The 15,583-nt window shown below is 69.1% G+C and overlaps 2 protein-coding genes across 3 annotated transcripts in view; both read right to left on the bottom strand.

Annotated features, from left to right (window-relative positions):
- Window positions 1-2,063: 2,063 nt before the first annotated feature.
- LOC142824003 (coiled-coil domain-containing protein 166-like) lies at window positions 2,064-4,940 on the bottom strand. The gene is made up of 2 exons (XM_075915747.1): window positions 4,805-4,940; window positions 2,064-3,463 (listed from the first exon to the last, which is right to left on the bottom strand). The coding sequence occupies exon 2, from the start codon at window positions 3,409-3,411 to the stop codon at window positions 2,644-2,646; it is 768 nt and encodes a 255-aa protein (XP_075771862.1). The 5' UTR covers window positions 3,412-3,463; window positions 4,805-4,940; the 3' UTR covers window positions 2,064-2,643.
- A 3,501-nt stretch (window positions 4,941-8,441) lies between these two features.
- GCKR (glucokinase regulator) overlaps window positions 8,442-15,583 on the bottom strand; it is a 67,407-nt gene continuing 60,265 nt past the window's right edge. Inside the window, exons 16-19 of one of the 2 annotated variants that reach the window (XM_075915729.1) lie at window positions 13,397-13,480; window positions 13,109-13,258; window positions 10,423-10,557; window positions 8,442-9,402 (exon numbers count right to left, since the gene is read on the bottom strand). In XM_075915729.1, coding sequence (XP_075771844.1) covers window positions 9,205-9,402; window positions 10,423-10,557; window positions 13,109-13,258; window positions 13,397-13,480 — 567 coding nt within the window. In that variant the 3' untranslated portion in view covers window positions 8,442-9,204. The remainder of the gene's footprint in view (window positions 9,403-10,422; window positions 10,558-13,108; window positions 13,259-13,396; window positions 13,481-15,583) is intronic. The other variant, XM_075915730.1, reaches the window with a different exon arrangement.

Here is a 15,583-nt window from a genome sequence, read left to right as displayed (position 1 = left end):
GCGCTGCCTCTGAGCCCCACAGGCCACGCTCAGACAAGGGGCGAGGGCCCCAGGCCAGGTTTAGTGTTAGCGAAGCACCGTCCCAGCCCCGGCTCAGACCCTGCGTTAGGCTAACGGGAGGATGCGCTACAACGCACTCCGCTCCAGCAGGAGAGATTTGTCCCCGCCCCACGCCCTCGGGTACAAACGAGTTACACGTCACGCCTGCCGGACCAGGCTGCCCCTCTGGCATACCTACATCCACGGGGATTCCAGCCATCGCCTGCGGGCTGCTTACGCCGTGCTGGTCCCGGGGTGTTTCTTCACGAGGTGTCTGGCTGCCGCCCTTCCGGCCTGTGCCTGCGGCCAGTGTTCACACCATTGGCCCTTTCCGTCCTCGACTCTGAGCCGCAGCTCCTCTTTGCCAAGTGGGCGCGGCCTCAGCCCAGCCCGGAACACTTACGTCTCCGGCCCTCGTCTCCATCGCACCTCTGTGTCTGTGTGGGCCCAACGCCCACGGGGGAGACCCGGCTCCTTGTGCACAGGCACGTTCCTGGGGGGGTGGCCCAAAAGCCTGTCTTCCTCGCCCAGAGAGGCTGCTCCCACGGACTCGGCTCGGACGATCCCAGGCCTTGTGAGAAAAGCGCAAGAGCGGGCCTGGCCCAGGATCTCTCTGGAGAGGGAGGCCACCTGGGACTCGTTCCCTGCTCAGCCTCGGGCTGCACAGTGAGGAGAAGTCACAAGTCCCCAGGCCAGCAGGGAGCACTGGGATCACGGAGTCTGACCTGTGCAGCAGGCCAGGAAACGTCTCCCTGATCACGTCTAGGGCCGAGCTTACGACCAATGGCATTGCCCTGCCTGGCAGCAAGGCTTGGGCTCTGTGAAGCAGTCAGGTCTTCAGTAGCGCCATCCGTGGAGATGTGTGAGCAGGTCGGCCAGACGCCGGTCAGGGATGGGGTAGAGCAGTGGTCCCCAACCTTTTGGGGCGCCTGGGTGCCAGGGGGTGGGGCTGCACACGCCTGGGGATGGGGCCACCCATGCGCCTTGCGCCTGGGGTCAGAACAGCCCACGTGCTGCATGCCCAGGAGCCGGCAGTGCCTATGCGCCGCGTGCCCGGGGTCGGAACAGCCCACGTGCTGCATGCCCAGGAGCCGGCAGTGCCTATGCGCCGCGTGCCTGGGGTCGGAACAGCCCACGTGCTGCATGCCCAGGAGCCGGCAGTGCCTATGCGCCGCGTGCCCGGGGTCGGAACAGCCCACGTGCTGCATGCCCAGGAGCCGGCAGTGCCTATGCGCCGCGTGCCCGGGGTCGGAACAGCCCACGTGCTGCATGCCCAGGAGCCGGCAGTGCCTATGCGCCGCGTGCCTGGGGTCGGAACAGCCCACGTGCTGCATGCCCAGGAGCCGGCAGTGCCTATGCGCCGCGTGCCTGGGGTCGGAACAGCCCACGTGCTGCATGCCCAGGAGCCGGCAGTGCCTATGCGCCTTGCGCCTGGGGTCAGAACAGCCCACGTGCTGCATGCCCAGGAGCCGGCAGTGCCTATGCGCCGCGTGCCTGGGGTCGGAACAGCCCACGTGCTGCATGCCCAGGAGCCGGCAGTGCCTATGCGCCGCGTGCCCGGGGTCGGAACAGCCCACGTGCTGCATGCCCAGGAGCCGGCAGTGCCTATGCGCCGCGCGCCCGGGGTCGGAACAGCCCACGTGCTGCATGCCCAGGAGCCGGCAGTGCCTATGTGCCGCGTGCCTGGGGTCGGAACAGCCCACGTGCTACATGCCCAGGAGCCGGCAGTGCCTATGCGCCGCGCGCCCGGGGTCGGAACAGCCCATGTGCTGCATGCCCGGGGCTGGCGCCGCTCCTGTGCCGTATGCCTAGGGGTGGGGATGCCCATGTGCTGTGCGCCCAGGGGTGGGGCGGGCACCACGTTGGGGACCACTGGGCTAGAGACTCTAGACAGCGCTGGGTCCTGCCGGGAGGGCAGGGGGACTCGAGGGCCCTTCCCATTCTTGTGTGCCGTGTGTGACGGCGCGTTGGGGATCCCCCGTCTCCTGCACCCTGAAATGGCACGAACAGACTGCACCAGCCGGTGGAACAGAGGAAGTTTATTGCCTCTCCAGGCTACAGCACAGCACAGATGTAATCTGGTCACAGAGCTGGGCTAGGATGCCTCAGGCCCCCTTGAGATGGGGGAGACTGGGCCCCTAAACTCCAGCCCCTTTCCCTAGGCTGTCTCCTCCATGCTCTCAGACAGCAACTAACTCACACTCTTCCAGCCCTGCCCCCCAGCCAGGGCAGCATTCCCCCTTCCTTTGTTCCTCTCCATGGGGGGTGTCTGGCCACTGGTTTGCATAGTGACTCATCCTGTTTTGCTGGGTCGTGGTACCCACGGCAGCCAGTGGGGGTTACCCCAGAGCCAGCAGCATAGAAACCAGCCAGGTACCCCCACTACGTCACACCGTGGTTCTGTGATCCAGGGGCCGTGTGAGAGCCTGAGACTGGCATGTATCCAGGCGTGTCTTGCTCTGGGCTGGCAGTCACAGCTCCTCCGGCCACGTGCTCTAGGACCCCCCGTCCCCTCAGAGCAGTAACAAAGCTGCTTCTGACGACGCTCCTGCTGGAGCAATCCCAGGAGTGGATCGAGGCACGGAGCAGTGGCCGCCCTGGGGCCTACTTCTCGCCCCGGTAGGCGTGGTACAGGCCAGCCACGTCCTGCATGCAGCGTTGCTCCCGCAGCAGCTGCTGTGCCTGCGTCTCCAGCCGGCTCTTGTGTGACTGCAGCGCACGGGATCGCTGGAGGAGCCGCTGCAGCTCCAGCCGCAGCTCCCGGTTCTCACACTTTGCCTGCTCGCTGTGCTCCTGCGCGCATTGGGCAGCCACGCCCTGGGCCTGCTGCACCAGGCAGAGCAGCTGCTGCTGGGCCTGCTGCTCACAGGCCGCCTTCTCCAGCAGGAAACGGCGCCTGGTCTCCTGCAGCTGCTGCGTGTGCTGCTGCCTGGTGACCGCCAGCTCCTCCTGCAGCTCCTGGAGGCGGGTAGCCTGCTCCCGCTGCAGGGCCTGGATCTCCCCCAGGCCCTCCACCTCCCTGCTCAGCTGCAGCAGCTCGCCCTCCCGGAGCAAGAGCTGCTGCCGCAGAGCCGCCTCGTCCCTCTGGTAGCGGGCGAGCAGCTCCTGCCGCGCCCGGCCCAGGGCCGCCAGGCTCTGCCTGTTGTGCTCGTCCAAGGACAGGACGGCGGCCTGGCGCCGCTGGGCCCGCTTGGCCACGTAGCACAGGAACGCCTGGCTCTCGGCGCGCAGCTGCTGGGCCTCCTGCTGCAGGAACTCGTTCTCCGCCCGCAGCCGGGCCCGGGTCCCCTTCACGTCCTCCAGCTCCTGGCAAAGGCGGCTGTACTGCTGCTGCAGCCGCAGCTCGTCCCTGCCGCCCGCAGCTCCCTGCATGGCCACAGCCGCCCGCACGGCTGCAGCGTCGGCCTCGGCTGGGGGCCAGGGCCTGAGAGACGGAATGGGCCAGTGAAAGCCAGCGCAGGCTCCCCCCGTGCACAGCCGGGGCCGGGGGGGGCAGCTGGGAGGGGCCGGGGGGGACAGCGGGTGTCCCCCAGGACCGGCTGTGGGCGCCAGAGCGGTGCTGGTGTCTGCGGGGAGCCGGCTGGCGGCGAGGGGGGCAGAGGGCGGCTCGGGGCGGCCCCCCCAGTCCCCCAGCCCGGGGATTGCAGGGGCCAGGGTCACCCCCCCACGTGCCCCCGGATCCCGGGGCACAGCCAGGCTGGGCCGGGGGGGCAAAGGTGGGGGGGAGCGTCCACCAGCCCCCCCCCCGTGGCTACAGCCCTGCCAGACCCCAACTCCTCGGGCTCCCGCGCCCCCCCCGGCCAGGCCCCCCCCCGGATCCCCCGGCCAGGCCCCCCCCCCGGATCCCCCAGCCAGGCCCCCCCCGGATCCCCCGGCCAGGCCCCCCCCGGATCCCCCGGACAGACCCCCCCCCGGATCCCCCGGACAGACCCCCCACCGGATCCCCCAGCCAGGCCCCCCCCGGATCCCCCGGACAGACCCCCCACCGGATCCCCCAGCCAGGCCCCCCCCGGATCCCCCGGACAGACCCCCCCCCGGATCCCCCGGCCAGGCCCCCCTCCCGATCCCCCGGCCAGGGCCCCCCCCGGATCCCCCAGCCAGGCCCCCCCCCCCGATCCCCCGGCCAGGGCGCCCCCAGCGTTCGGCCCCCCCAGCCAGGCCCCCCCCGGATCCCCCAGCCAGGACCCCCCCCCGATCCCCCAGCCAGGCCCCCCCCGGATCCCCCGGACAGACCCCCCCCGGATCCCCCAGCCAGGCCCCCCCAGCCAGGCCCCCCCCGGATCCCCCAGCCAGGCCCCCCCCAGCCAGGCCCCCCCCCCGATCCCCCGGCCAGGCCCCCCCAGCCAGGCCCCCCCCCCGGATCCCCCGGCCAGGCCCCCCCCAGCCAGGCCCCCCCCCGGATCCCCCGGCCAGGCCCCCCCCAGCCAGGCCCCCCCCCGTCCCCCGGCCAGGCCCCCCCCAGCCAGGCCCCCCCCCGGTCCCCCGGCCAGGCCCCCCCCAGCCAGGCCCCCCCCCGATCCCCCGGCCAGGCCCCCCCCCGGCCCCCCCAGCCAGGCCCCCCCCCCGATCCCCCGGCCAGGCCCCCCCCCGGCCCCCCCAGCCAGGCCCCCCCCCGATCCCCCGGCCGGGCCCCCCCCCAGCCAGGCCCCCCCCCGATCCCCCGGCCGGGCCCCCCCCCAGCCAGGCCCCCCCCCCGATCCCCCGGCCGGGCCCCCCCCCGGCCAGGCCCCCCCCCGGATCCCCGGCCAGGCCCCCCCCCCGCTACCAAGCGCCGCGTTCGGGGGTCTCCGCCGCGCAGCTTCCCCGTCGCCAGGAGACGGGCCGGGGGGAGGAGCCGCCATGGCCCCGCCCCTCCCGCTACGTCACCGCCACGTGGCCATCGCTGGTGACGGAGTTGGCCGGGGGCCCGAGCCTGCGACTCGCTGCGGGCCCGATCCGCGTCCCCCGCGCCGCGAGCACCAGAGCAGGGCGGGGCGCGGGAGGGGGCGGGGCTCTGGGAGGAGCGGGGCGCGGGAGGGATCCCCCACTAGGGGATGGGGGGTGCGGGAGGGGGCGGGGCTCTGGGGGGAGTGGGGTGCGGGAGGGATCCGCAACTAGGGGGTGGGGGTGCAGGACGGGTGGGGGCTCTGGGAGGAGCGGGGCGCGGGAGGGATCCCCCACTAGGGGATGGGGGTGCGGGAGGGGGCGGGGCTCTGGGGGGAGTGGGGTGCGGGAGGGATCCGCAACTAGGGGGTGGGGGTGCAGGACGGGTGCGGGCTCTGGGAGGAGCGGGGCGCGGGAGGGATCCCCCATTAGGGGGTGGGGGCTCTGGGAGGAGCGGGGCGCGGGAGGGATCCCCGACTAGGGGGTGGGGGTGCAGGACGGGTGCGGGCTCTGGGAGGAGCGGGGCGCGGGAGGGATCCCCGACTAGGGGGTGGGGGTGCAGGACGGGTGGGGGCTCTGGGAGGAGCGGGGCGCGGGAAGGATCCCTGACTAGGGGGTGGGGGTGCAGGACTGGTGCGGGCTCTGGGAGGAGCGGGGCGCGGGAGGGATCCCCGACTAGGGGGTGGGGGTGCAGGACTGGTGCGGGCTCTGGGAGGAGCGGGGCGCGGGAGGGATCCCCGACTAGGGGGTGGGGGCGCGGGAGGGGGCGGGGTTCTGGGAGGAGCGGGGCGCGGGAGGGATCCCCGACTAGGGGGTGGGGGCGCGGGAGGGGGCGGGGCTCTGGGAGGAGCGGGGCGCGGGAGGGATCCCCGACTAGGGGGTGGGGGTGCGGGAGGGGGCGGGGCTCTGGGAGGAGCGGGGCGCGGGAGGGATCCCCGACTAGGGGGTGGAGGTGCGGGAGGGGGCGGGGCTTTGGGAGGAGCGGGGCGCGGGAGGGATCCCCGACTAGGGGATGGGGGCGCGGGAGGGGGCGGGGCTCTGGGAGGAGCGGGGCGCGGGAGGGATCCCCGACTAGGGGGTGGGGGTGCGGGAGGGGGCGGGGCTCTGGGAGGAGTGGGGCGCGGGAGGGATCCCCGACTAGGGGGTGGAGGTGCGGGAGGGGGCGGGGCTCTGGGAGGAGCGGGGCGCGGGAGGGATCCCCGACTAGGGGATGGGGGCGCGGGAGGGGGCGGGGCTCTGGGAGGAGCGGGGCGCGGGAGGGATCCCCGACTAGGGGGTGGGGGTGCGGGAGGGGGCGGGGCTCTGGGAGGAGTGGGGCGCGGGAGGGATCCCCGACTAGAGGGTGGAGGTGCGGGAGGGGGCGGGGCTCTGGGAGGAGCGGGGCGCGGGAGGGATCCCCGACTAGGGGATGGGGGCGCGGGAGGGGGCGGGGCTCTGGGAGGAGCGGGGCGCGGGAGGGATCCCCGACTAGGGGGTGGGGGTGCGGGAGGGGGCGGGGCTCTGGGAGGAGCGGGGCGCGGGAGGGATCCCCGACTAGGGGGTGGAGGTGCGGGAGGGGGCGGGGCTCTGGGAGGAGCGGGGCGCGGGAGGGATCCCCGACTAGGGGATGGGGGCGCGGGAGGGATCCCCGACTAGGGGGTGGAGGTGCGGGAGGGGGCGGGGCTCTGGGAGGAGCGGGGCGCGGGAGGGATCCCCGACTAGGGGATGGGGGCGCGGGAGGGATCCCCCACTAGGGGATGGGGGTGCGGGAGGGGGCGGGGCTCTGGGGGGAGTGGGGTGCGGGAGGGATCCGCAACTAGGGGGTGGGGGTGCAGGACGGGTGCGGGCTCTGGGAGGAGCGGGGCGCGGGAGGGATCCCCGACTAGGGGTGGGGGTGCAGGACGGGTGCGGGCTCTGGGAGGAGCGGGGCGCGGGAGGGATCCCCGACTAGGGGGTGGGGGTGCAGGACGGGTGCCGGCTCTGGGAGGAGCGGGGCGCGGGAGGGATCCCCGCCTAGGGGTGGGGGTGCAGGACTGGTGGGGGCTCTGGGAGGAGCGGGGCGCGGGAGGGATCCCCCACTAGGGGTGGGGGTGCAGGACTGGTGGGGGCTCTGGGAGGAGCGGGGCGCGGGAGGGATCCCCGACTAGGGGGTGGGGGTGCAGGACGGGTGCGGGCTCTGGGAGGAGCGGGGCGCGGGAGGGATCCCCCACTAGGGGTGGGGGTGCAGGACTGGTGGGGGCTCTGGGAGGAGCGGGGTGCAGGAGGAGGCTTTGAGCTGGGACAGGGGGGTTGGGTGGGGGTGCCCGGTGCGGGCTCTGACCAGGAGTGCTCATGGATGACTCAGCAGCCGCACACGCTGCTCCAAGTGCCAGCTGCTGGGGCCAGCGTGTCTCTGTGGCAAGTGCCCTTTACGGGGAGGGGGCACCGGGCCCTGCCCCCAGCACGATCTTTGCAGCCTCCCATGGCCCAGGAGCCAGCCAATGGGAGCTGCAAGGGGCGTGGTTGCGGGAACCTGCCGTATGCGGAGACCCGCTACCCCAGGGGCGCTGCGCCGGCCCCGGCAGCCGCCGCTTGGAGCCTCGTGTGGTCGCAGCATCCAGGGAGCCGGCGCGAGGTTCTGCTGGGCCGTGGGGGGGCTGGTCAGGCCGGGGGCCCGAGTCAGCCGGCCTCTGTCCTGGCTGCTGTCCGTGTTCAGGGGGCTGCGTCGCTCCCGGGCTGGCAGACGGTGCAACTGTCTGGCCAGCGTGCGCTGCTGGGTCCATGCAGGAATTAAACTGCGTGGCCCCTCCCTCCCCACCTGGTCCCCTGGAAGCAGCATGTTGTGCTGAAAAGAAGCACCCGGGATCTTTTTCAGGGCGCTAAGGCAACACGCCACATTTATTGAACATCCATAGATCAATCCACACTTATCATATGCATAGGATACGTTACACACACACACACACACTCACACACGCACTCACACACACACACGCACACACTCACACACGCACACACGCACACACGCACACACTCACACACACTCACACACACTCTCACAGACACACTCACACACACACTCACACACATGCACACACTCACACACGCACTCACACACACACACACGCACACACACACACACACGCACACACTCACACACACACTCACACGCACACACACACTCACACACGCACTCACACACACGCACACACTCACACACACACACACACACACTCACACACACACTCACACACACACGCACACACACACTCACACACACACGCACACACACACTCACACACACACACACACACGCACTCACACACACACTCTCACAGACACACTCACACGCACTCACACACACACACGCACTCACACACACACTCACACACACACACACACACTCACACACGCACTCACACACACGCACACACTCACACACACTCACACACACACACGCACACACGCACACACACACTCACACACACACGCACACACACACGCACACACACACACGCACACACACACACACTCACACACACACGCACACACACACTCACACACTCACACACACACACACGCACTCACACACACACTCTCACAGACACACTCACACGCACTCACACACACACTCACACACACACACTCACACGCACTCACATACACACTCACACACACACACACTCTCACAGACACACTCACACACACACACACGCACTCACACACACTCACACACACACTCACACACACACACTCTCACAGACACACTCACACACACACTCACACACACACACACTCCGTCTTGTGGTTACCAAAAGTTGCTCCCCCTAACGGCACTGGCCAGGTGAGTTAGATGGGGGAGGGGTGGAGCCGGGCTTCTGCCGATCCGGATCGATGCTCCCATGTTGACAAGACGAAAACCCAGGGTCCCTCTGCAAGATGCCTCCTATTTATCCCTCTCATGCAGCCAATTAGTCATCACCTCGCCTTTCCTAATGCTGCTCCAGAGAGAGTTCTTCCAAGGGCAGCACTTGCTGCTGGACTCCCAAGGCATCTGTCTGTCCAGTCTTCTTAATGAGCCCAATTTACAGGTATTGTCTTGGGTCTGGGGCCCAGACCTTCTCCACCCTTGCGACTGCTGCTGTAGGGGCTCCCCTTTCATCCTCCATTCACACCTTGTTCATTTCAACAGGGCAACCCAGGGAAGGGGGGAGCTCAAAAGACAGTTTTTCTTACACGCTCTATATGTCTTAATACAACGTTCCAGGCGAAATGTGCCAGCGATTCTATGCGAACACTCAAAGACGGATCGAAAAGGACAAGATCTCAATACAAAGTCTAATCTCACAGGGATTTCCCCACAAGCCCCAGCCCTTTACACACTCCCGCCTTGGCGTCGGAGGCGTCGGCAGCCCGCTTGCGCCCGGGGGCGTTCAGGGAGGACTCGAGGGCTGCTCGCAGGGACGGGGAGGCGTCCAGCCGTGCCTTGGCCTCCTGCACGGAGCAGCTCCGCAGCAGGCACAGCAAGGCCGTGGGGACAACCTGGGGGCAGGAGGCGAGGTCTCAGGGGGTATGTCTACACTACCCCGCTAGTTCGAACCTCGTTCCACGAGGCGTGTAGCCGCGCTGCACGGGGTTCGAACTGCCGGCATTTAAAAATGGCGCCGGCCGGCTTATGCAAATGAAGCCTGGGAAATTCAAATCCCGGGCTTCATTTGCAACTCCGGTTGCCTACATTACCACCCTAGTTCGAACTAGCGGGGTAGTGTAGACAGACCCAGGATTAGCAGGGGCAGCCTCCCCAGCTCAGCCAGCTGCACAGGGCCCAGAGGGCGTCACCAGCCTTGGATCCCCCACTTGCCTGCTCACTGCCTCTGGGGGTGGTCTCCCCAGCTGCTTGTGGGTATCTCGCCCTGCTCCCCCCGGGACACGCCCCGTCCTCTCCACGGTTTCTGGAAGGTGCCGCCCCACACCAGTCCCCCGACTCCGTCTCCTGCCTTTGAAAGCTGCAGCCGCCTTGCCCTGGGCTGGAGCTCACAGCCAGCCCCTTGCAAAATGTCCCTGCCGGGAGCCAGAGTGCTGCCCCCCCCATCATGCAGGGGAGGCAGCCCCCCCACCATGTGGCACACCAGGAGGAACCCCCCCACCATGTGAAGCACCAGGAGGCAGGTCCCCCCCATGTGGGCCACCAGGAGCCAGCCCCCCCATGTGGGGTGCCAGGAGACAGCTCCCCCCCATGCGGGGTACTAGGAGGCAGCTCCCCCCCATGTGGGGCACCAGGAGGCAACTCCCCCCCATGCGGGGCACCAGGAGCCAGCCCCCCCATGTGGGGCGCCAGGAGACGGCTCCCCCCCATGCGGGGCACCAGGAGGTAGCTCCCCCCCCACCATGCAGGGCACTAGGAGGCAGCTCCCCCCCCCATGCAGGGCACTAGGAGGCAGCCCCCCCCCACCATGCAGGGCACTAGGAAGCAACTCCCTGCCCCATGCAGGGCACTAGGAGGCAGCCCCCCCCATATGGGGCATCAGGAGGCAGGGGCTGAGCAGAGCATGGGTCCCTTACCTGATTCTTCTCAGTTGCCACGGCGATGTGCTGGGAGATCTCGGCCCGGCGCAGGGCGTCGGAGGGCGTCTCGGGCTCGTAGATGGCCTGCAGCAGGCCCTCCAGGCACCTGTCCTGCGACTGCCCCGTGAGCCGCTGTGGGGAGCAGCCCGTCAGCGCAGCGCCCCCCAAGCCCCACGGCCGTGCCGCGGTGTGACTCGCATGCTCACTGGGCAGCGATGAACCCGAGCGGGGCGGGGGAACCGAGGCAGGCTGCTCCGGAAGGCTGGGTGGCAGGGCTGGGCAAACTCAGAGCCATGCAGGACACAGATGACAGCCCAGCTGAGCTGTGTGTGTGTGGGGGGGGCGTACAGGTATGGGGGGGCACTGGCTGGCAGATACACACAGTGGGGGAGGGGCGTGGGGGTAGGTAGACAGTGGGGGTGGGGGGGCAGGTACATGGGGCACTGGCTGGCACCAGGGAAAGCTGGGGAGTGGCCACCAGGGCAAGCTGGGGAGGGCTAGCCTCCCACTAGTTCGAATTAAGGGGCTACACACCCCTTAATTCGAACTAGTAAGTTCGAACTAGGCTTAGTCCTCGTGGAATGAGGTTTTCCTAGTTCGAACTAAGCGCTTTGCTAGTTCAAATTAAATTTGAACTAATGGAGCGCTAGTGTAGCGCCTAGCAAAGTTAATTCGAACTAACTTTGTAGTGTAGACAGACCCGGAGCGAGGCTGGTCTCAGTAGTGACAGATGCAGAACAAGGAGCAATGGGCTCAAGTTGCGGTGGGAGAGGTCCAGGTTGGATATTAGGAAAAACTATTTCGCTAGGAGGGTGGGGAAGCGCTGGGCTGGGTTCCCTAGGGAAGTAGTGGAGTCTCCATCCCTAGAGGTGTTTAAGTCTCGGCTTGACAAAGCCCTGGCCGGGTTGATTTAGTTGGGATTGGTCCTGCCTTGGGCAGGGGGCTGGACTTGATGCCTCCTGAGGTCTCTGCCCGTCCTGGGATTCTCCGGTTCCATGACTGACATTCGCCCCCAGGCCGTGGCTGCAGGCCGCTCCCGGCTGGAATGGGCAGGGCTCCGTGCAGTCAGGGGGCCTGGGCAACGCTCTGCAGGTTCCCTTCCAGCCTCCAGCCTCCAGCCTCCCGCTCTGAGGCCCCATCCCTGAGCTAGCAACCCCCAAGTCCCGGCAGCCTCGCAGCAGGGCCCAGCACGGAGCACGCTTGAGGGACACTGGCACGTGCTGCACGGAGGCCTGGGGCACTGACTGTTCATGCTCGGACCCTGGAGAGCCCAGGCAACCAACGAACGGGGGCGGAGATGGTCCGGGTCCCCAGGAGAGCCCAGGGAAGCAGGGAACGGGGGCGGGGATGGTCCGGGTCCCCGGGAGAGCCCAGGGAAGCAGGGAACGGGGGCGGGGATGGTCCGGGTCCCCAGAAGAGCCCACGGAAGCAGGGAACGGGGGCGGGGATGGTCCGGGTCCCCGGGAGAGCCCATGGGAGCAGGGAACGGAGGCGGGGATGGTCCGGGTCCCCGGGAGAGCCCACGGAAGCAGGGAACGGGGGCGGGGATGGTCCGGGTCCCCAGGAGAGTCCAGGGAAGCAGGGAACGGGGGTGGGGATGGTCCAGGTGCCCCAGAGAGTCCAGGGAAGCAGGAAACGGGGGTGGGGATGGTCCAGGTGCCCCAGAGAGTCCAGGGAAGCAGGGAACGGGGGTGGGGATGGTCCAGGTGCCCCAGAGAGTCCAGGGAAGCAGGGAACCGGGGTGGGGATGGTCCGGGTGCCCAGGAGAGCCCAGGGAAGCAGGGAACAGGGGCGGGGATGGTCTGGGTCCCCGGGAGAGTCCAGGGAAGCAGGGAACGGGGGCGGGGATGTTCTGGGTCCCCAGGAGAGTCCAGGGAAGCAGGGAACGGGGGCGGGGATGGTCTGGGTCCCCGGGAGAGTCCAGGAAAGCAGGGAACGGGGGTGGGGATGGTCCAGGTCCCCGGGAGAGCCCAGGGAAGCAGGGAACAGGGGTGGGGATGGTCCGGGTCCCCAGGAGAGCCCAGGGAAGCAGGGAACGGGGGCGGGGATGGTCCGGGTCCCCAGGAGAGCCCACGGAAGCAGGGAACGGGGGCGGGGATGGTCCGGGTCCCCGGGAGAGCCCACGGAAGCAGGGAACGGGGGCGGGGATAGTCCGGGTCCCTGGGAGAGCCCACGGAAGCAGGGAACGGGGGCGGGGATGGTCCGGGTCCCCGGGAGAGCCCACGGAAGCAGGGAACGGGGGTGGGGATGGTCCGGGTTCCCGGGAGAGCCCAGGTGAGGCCTTTGGCGAGGTGGGGACTCAGTTACCAGCATCACAGGGCTCTGCTGGAGAGGAAAGAGCGTCCCCCCGCATGGGGCCATGGCTGGAGCTCTGTCCCATGGACTGGCTAGCAGCGCAATGCTGAAAGGCTGCATCTCGGGGACGTGTCTTGTGCTCAGACTCAAGCGCCCAGGCAAGGCACTGCATGTGGAGGATGGGCAGGTCGGTGCCTGGGCTGTGAGGTCTGACCACCCCTGATGAGGCCCCTGGGAGGCAGTGCCAATGTCCTGAGAAGGGCCACCCCATGCATCCGTCCCCCTGAGCCTGCTATTGACCTGGCTCCTGCCTTTCCTACAACTGGGTTCTCCCCCATCAAGCAGCCAGGGGCAGTGTCAGCACGGGGCCCCTGCCCTGCCCCAGCACCTGCAGGATGGACACCGCCCTCCAGAAGAGCTTGGAGTTGCTGATCCTCAGGTCCACCGCGTGGTTGTGCAGGATTTTGCCCTTGAGCACGTGGGCCCCGGTGCTGACTGTGTTGAGGATCCACTTGGTGCTGAGCTCCCACTGGAACTTCTGTGGGAAAGAGAGAAACCCGGATCCCTGTGAATCAGGCAGCCGCAAGCTGCCAGCCCTTTCCCCACGCACCTCCGCCAAGTCCCCAGGTGCCCAGCTGCCCTCCCCCCTCTGGCTCAGAGCCGGGGCGTGCGGTACCTGCAGAAAGTTCCCCTCGTACTCCAGGAACAGGATGGGCCACGTGATGCTCATTATGGAGGGAAACAGCTTCTTGAGGGAGGCCTGGGGGGAATAAAGACCTGTAGAGATGCCATGTGGTGGCACAGACGCGCCCGGTGTGCTAGGCGTGTGCGGCTCAGGATTGGCCAAGGGAGTTGTGTTCATGCTGCCGAACGCTAAGGCTTGGCTGACTGGCTGCTCCGCCAGAAGAGTTTCATGGATGCTGTCACGGTCTGGGGCCTGACTGCCCCAGTGGCTGGCAAGGCTCAAGGTGGGGGCAGAGGGCTAGGGCATGAGGGGTGAGGGCTCTGGGTGGCGCTTACCTCAGGGAGCTCCACAGAAGCAGCGACGTCCCCTGGGGGCTCTGCATGCTCCCTCCGCCCACAAGTGCTGCTCCTGCAGCTCCTATTGGTTGCAGTTCCTAGGCAATGGGAGCTGCAGAGTCAGCGCTAGGGTGGGAGCAGTGCAGAGCCGCCCAGACATACTTCAACCTAGCCAGGGGATGTTGCTGCTTCTGGGGAGCTGAGAAGAGCCAGGCAGGGCACCTCTAGCCCCTGCCAACCCAGCCCCCAGCAGCGATGGTTGTCGCAGGCTGCCCCCAAGCCCCTGTGACACCGTTGGCCAGAGCTTGCAGGATTCAGGTGGGGTGCATACTGCAAGCCGTGGGCCTGTTTCCTGCCCATGCCCCGTCCGTGACGTTCACTAAAAATGCCCCAGGCCTGGCTCTGGTGAGCTGTGTGTCCAACACCAGGGCTCGCTGTGCACAGGATGCAGAGCTGAGCGGCAGGGAACCCAGTTCCCCAGGCAGGGCGTTGTCCCAACCCTCGGAGAGCAAGGGACATCTGTGCCTGGTCCAGTGAGCCCTGGCGAGACGCAGCAGCTAGGGCTGGGGGAGAGCAGATGATTGTCCCCCACGGCGGGGAGGGGCTAAGCGCGGGATGAAGTGACCCCCGGGGAGAAGCTGCTGAGACGAGGCGTGGGGGATACGGGCAGGCTGCGGGCTCGGCGGCCGGGCTGAGGGGTAGGGGATACGGGCAGGCTGTGGGCTCGGCGGCCGGGCCGAGGGGTGGGGGATACGGGCAGGCTGCGGGATTGGCGGCCGGGCCGAGGGGTGGGGGATACGGGCAGGCTGCGGGCTCGGCGGCCGGGCCGAGGGGTGGGGATACGGGAAGGCTGCGGGCTTGGCGGCCGGGCTGAGGGGTGGGGGATACGGGAAGGCTGCGGGCTTGTCAGCCGGGCCGAGGGGTGGGGATACGGGCAGGCTGCGGGCTTGTCAGCTGGGCCGAGGGGTGGGGGATACGGGCAGGCTGCGGGCTTGTCAGCTGGGCCGAGGGGTGGGGGATACGGGCAGGCTGCGGGCTCGGCGGCTGGGCCGAGGGGTGGGGATACGGGCAGGCTGCGGGCTCGGCGGCTGGGCCGAGGGGTGGGGATACGGGCAGGCTGCGGGCTTGTCGGCCGGGCTGAGGGGTGGGGGATACGGGCAGGCTGCGGGCTTGGCGGCCGGGCTGACGGGTGGGGGATACGGGCAGGCTGCGGGCTTGTCGGCCGGGCCGAGGGGTGGGGATGCGGGCAGGCTGCGGGCTTGTCAGCTGGGCCGAGGGGTGGGGATGCGGGCAGGCTGCGGGCTTGTCAGCTGGGCCGAGGGGTGGGGATACGGGCAGGCTGTGGGCTTGGCGGCTGGGCCGAGGGGTGGGGATATGGGCAGGCTGCGGGCTTGTCGGCCGGGCCGAGGGGTGGGGGATGCGGGCAGGCTGCGGGCTTGTCAGCTGGGCCGAGGGGTGGGGATGCGGGCAGGCTGCGGGCTTGTCAGCTGGGCCGAGGGGTGGGGATACGGGCAGGCTGCGGGCTCGGTGGCCGGGCCGAGGGGTGGGGATATGGGCAGGCTGCGGGCTTGGCGGCTGGGCTGAGGGGTGGGGGATACGGGCAGGCTGCGGGCTTGGCGGCTGGGCTGAGGGGTGGGGGATACGGGCAGGCTGCGGGCTTGGCGGCCGGGCCGAGGGGTGTGGATACGGGCAGGCTGCGGGCTTGGTGGCTGGGCTGAGGGGTGGGGGATACGGGCAGGCTGCGGGCTTGGTGGCTGGGCTGAGGGGTGGGGGATACGGGCAGGCTGCGGGCTCGGCGGCCGGGCCGAGGGGTGGGGGATACGGGCAGGCTGCGGGCTTGGCG

The sequence above is a fragment of the Pelodiscus sinensis genome, unplaced genomic scaffold, assembly GCF_049634645.1.
Source record: "Pelodiscus sinensis isolate JC-2024 unplaced genomic scaffold, ASM4963464v1 ctg89, whole genome shotgun sequence".
Classification (NCBI taxonomy): Eukaryota; Metazoa; Chordata; order Testudines; family Trionychidae; genus Pelodiscus; species Pelodiscus sinensis.
This window is presented reverse-complemented; position numbering and strand designations above follow the sequence as displayed.

What these genes read in the sequence shown, in the direction of transcription:
- LOC142824003 (XM_075915747.1), bottom strand. Translation starts at nt 3,411, where the DNA reads ATGCAGGGAGCTGCGGGCGGCAGGGACGAGCTGCGGCTGCAGCAGCAG.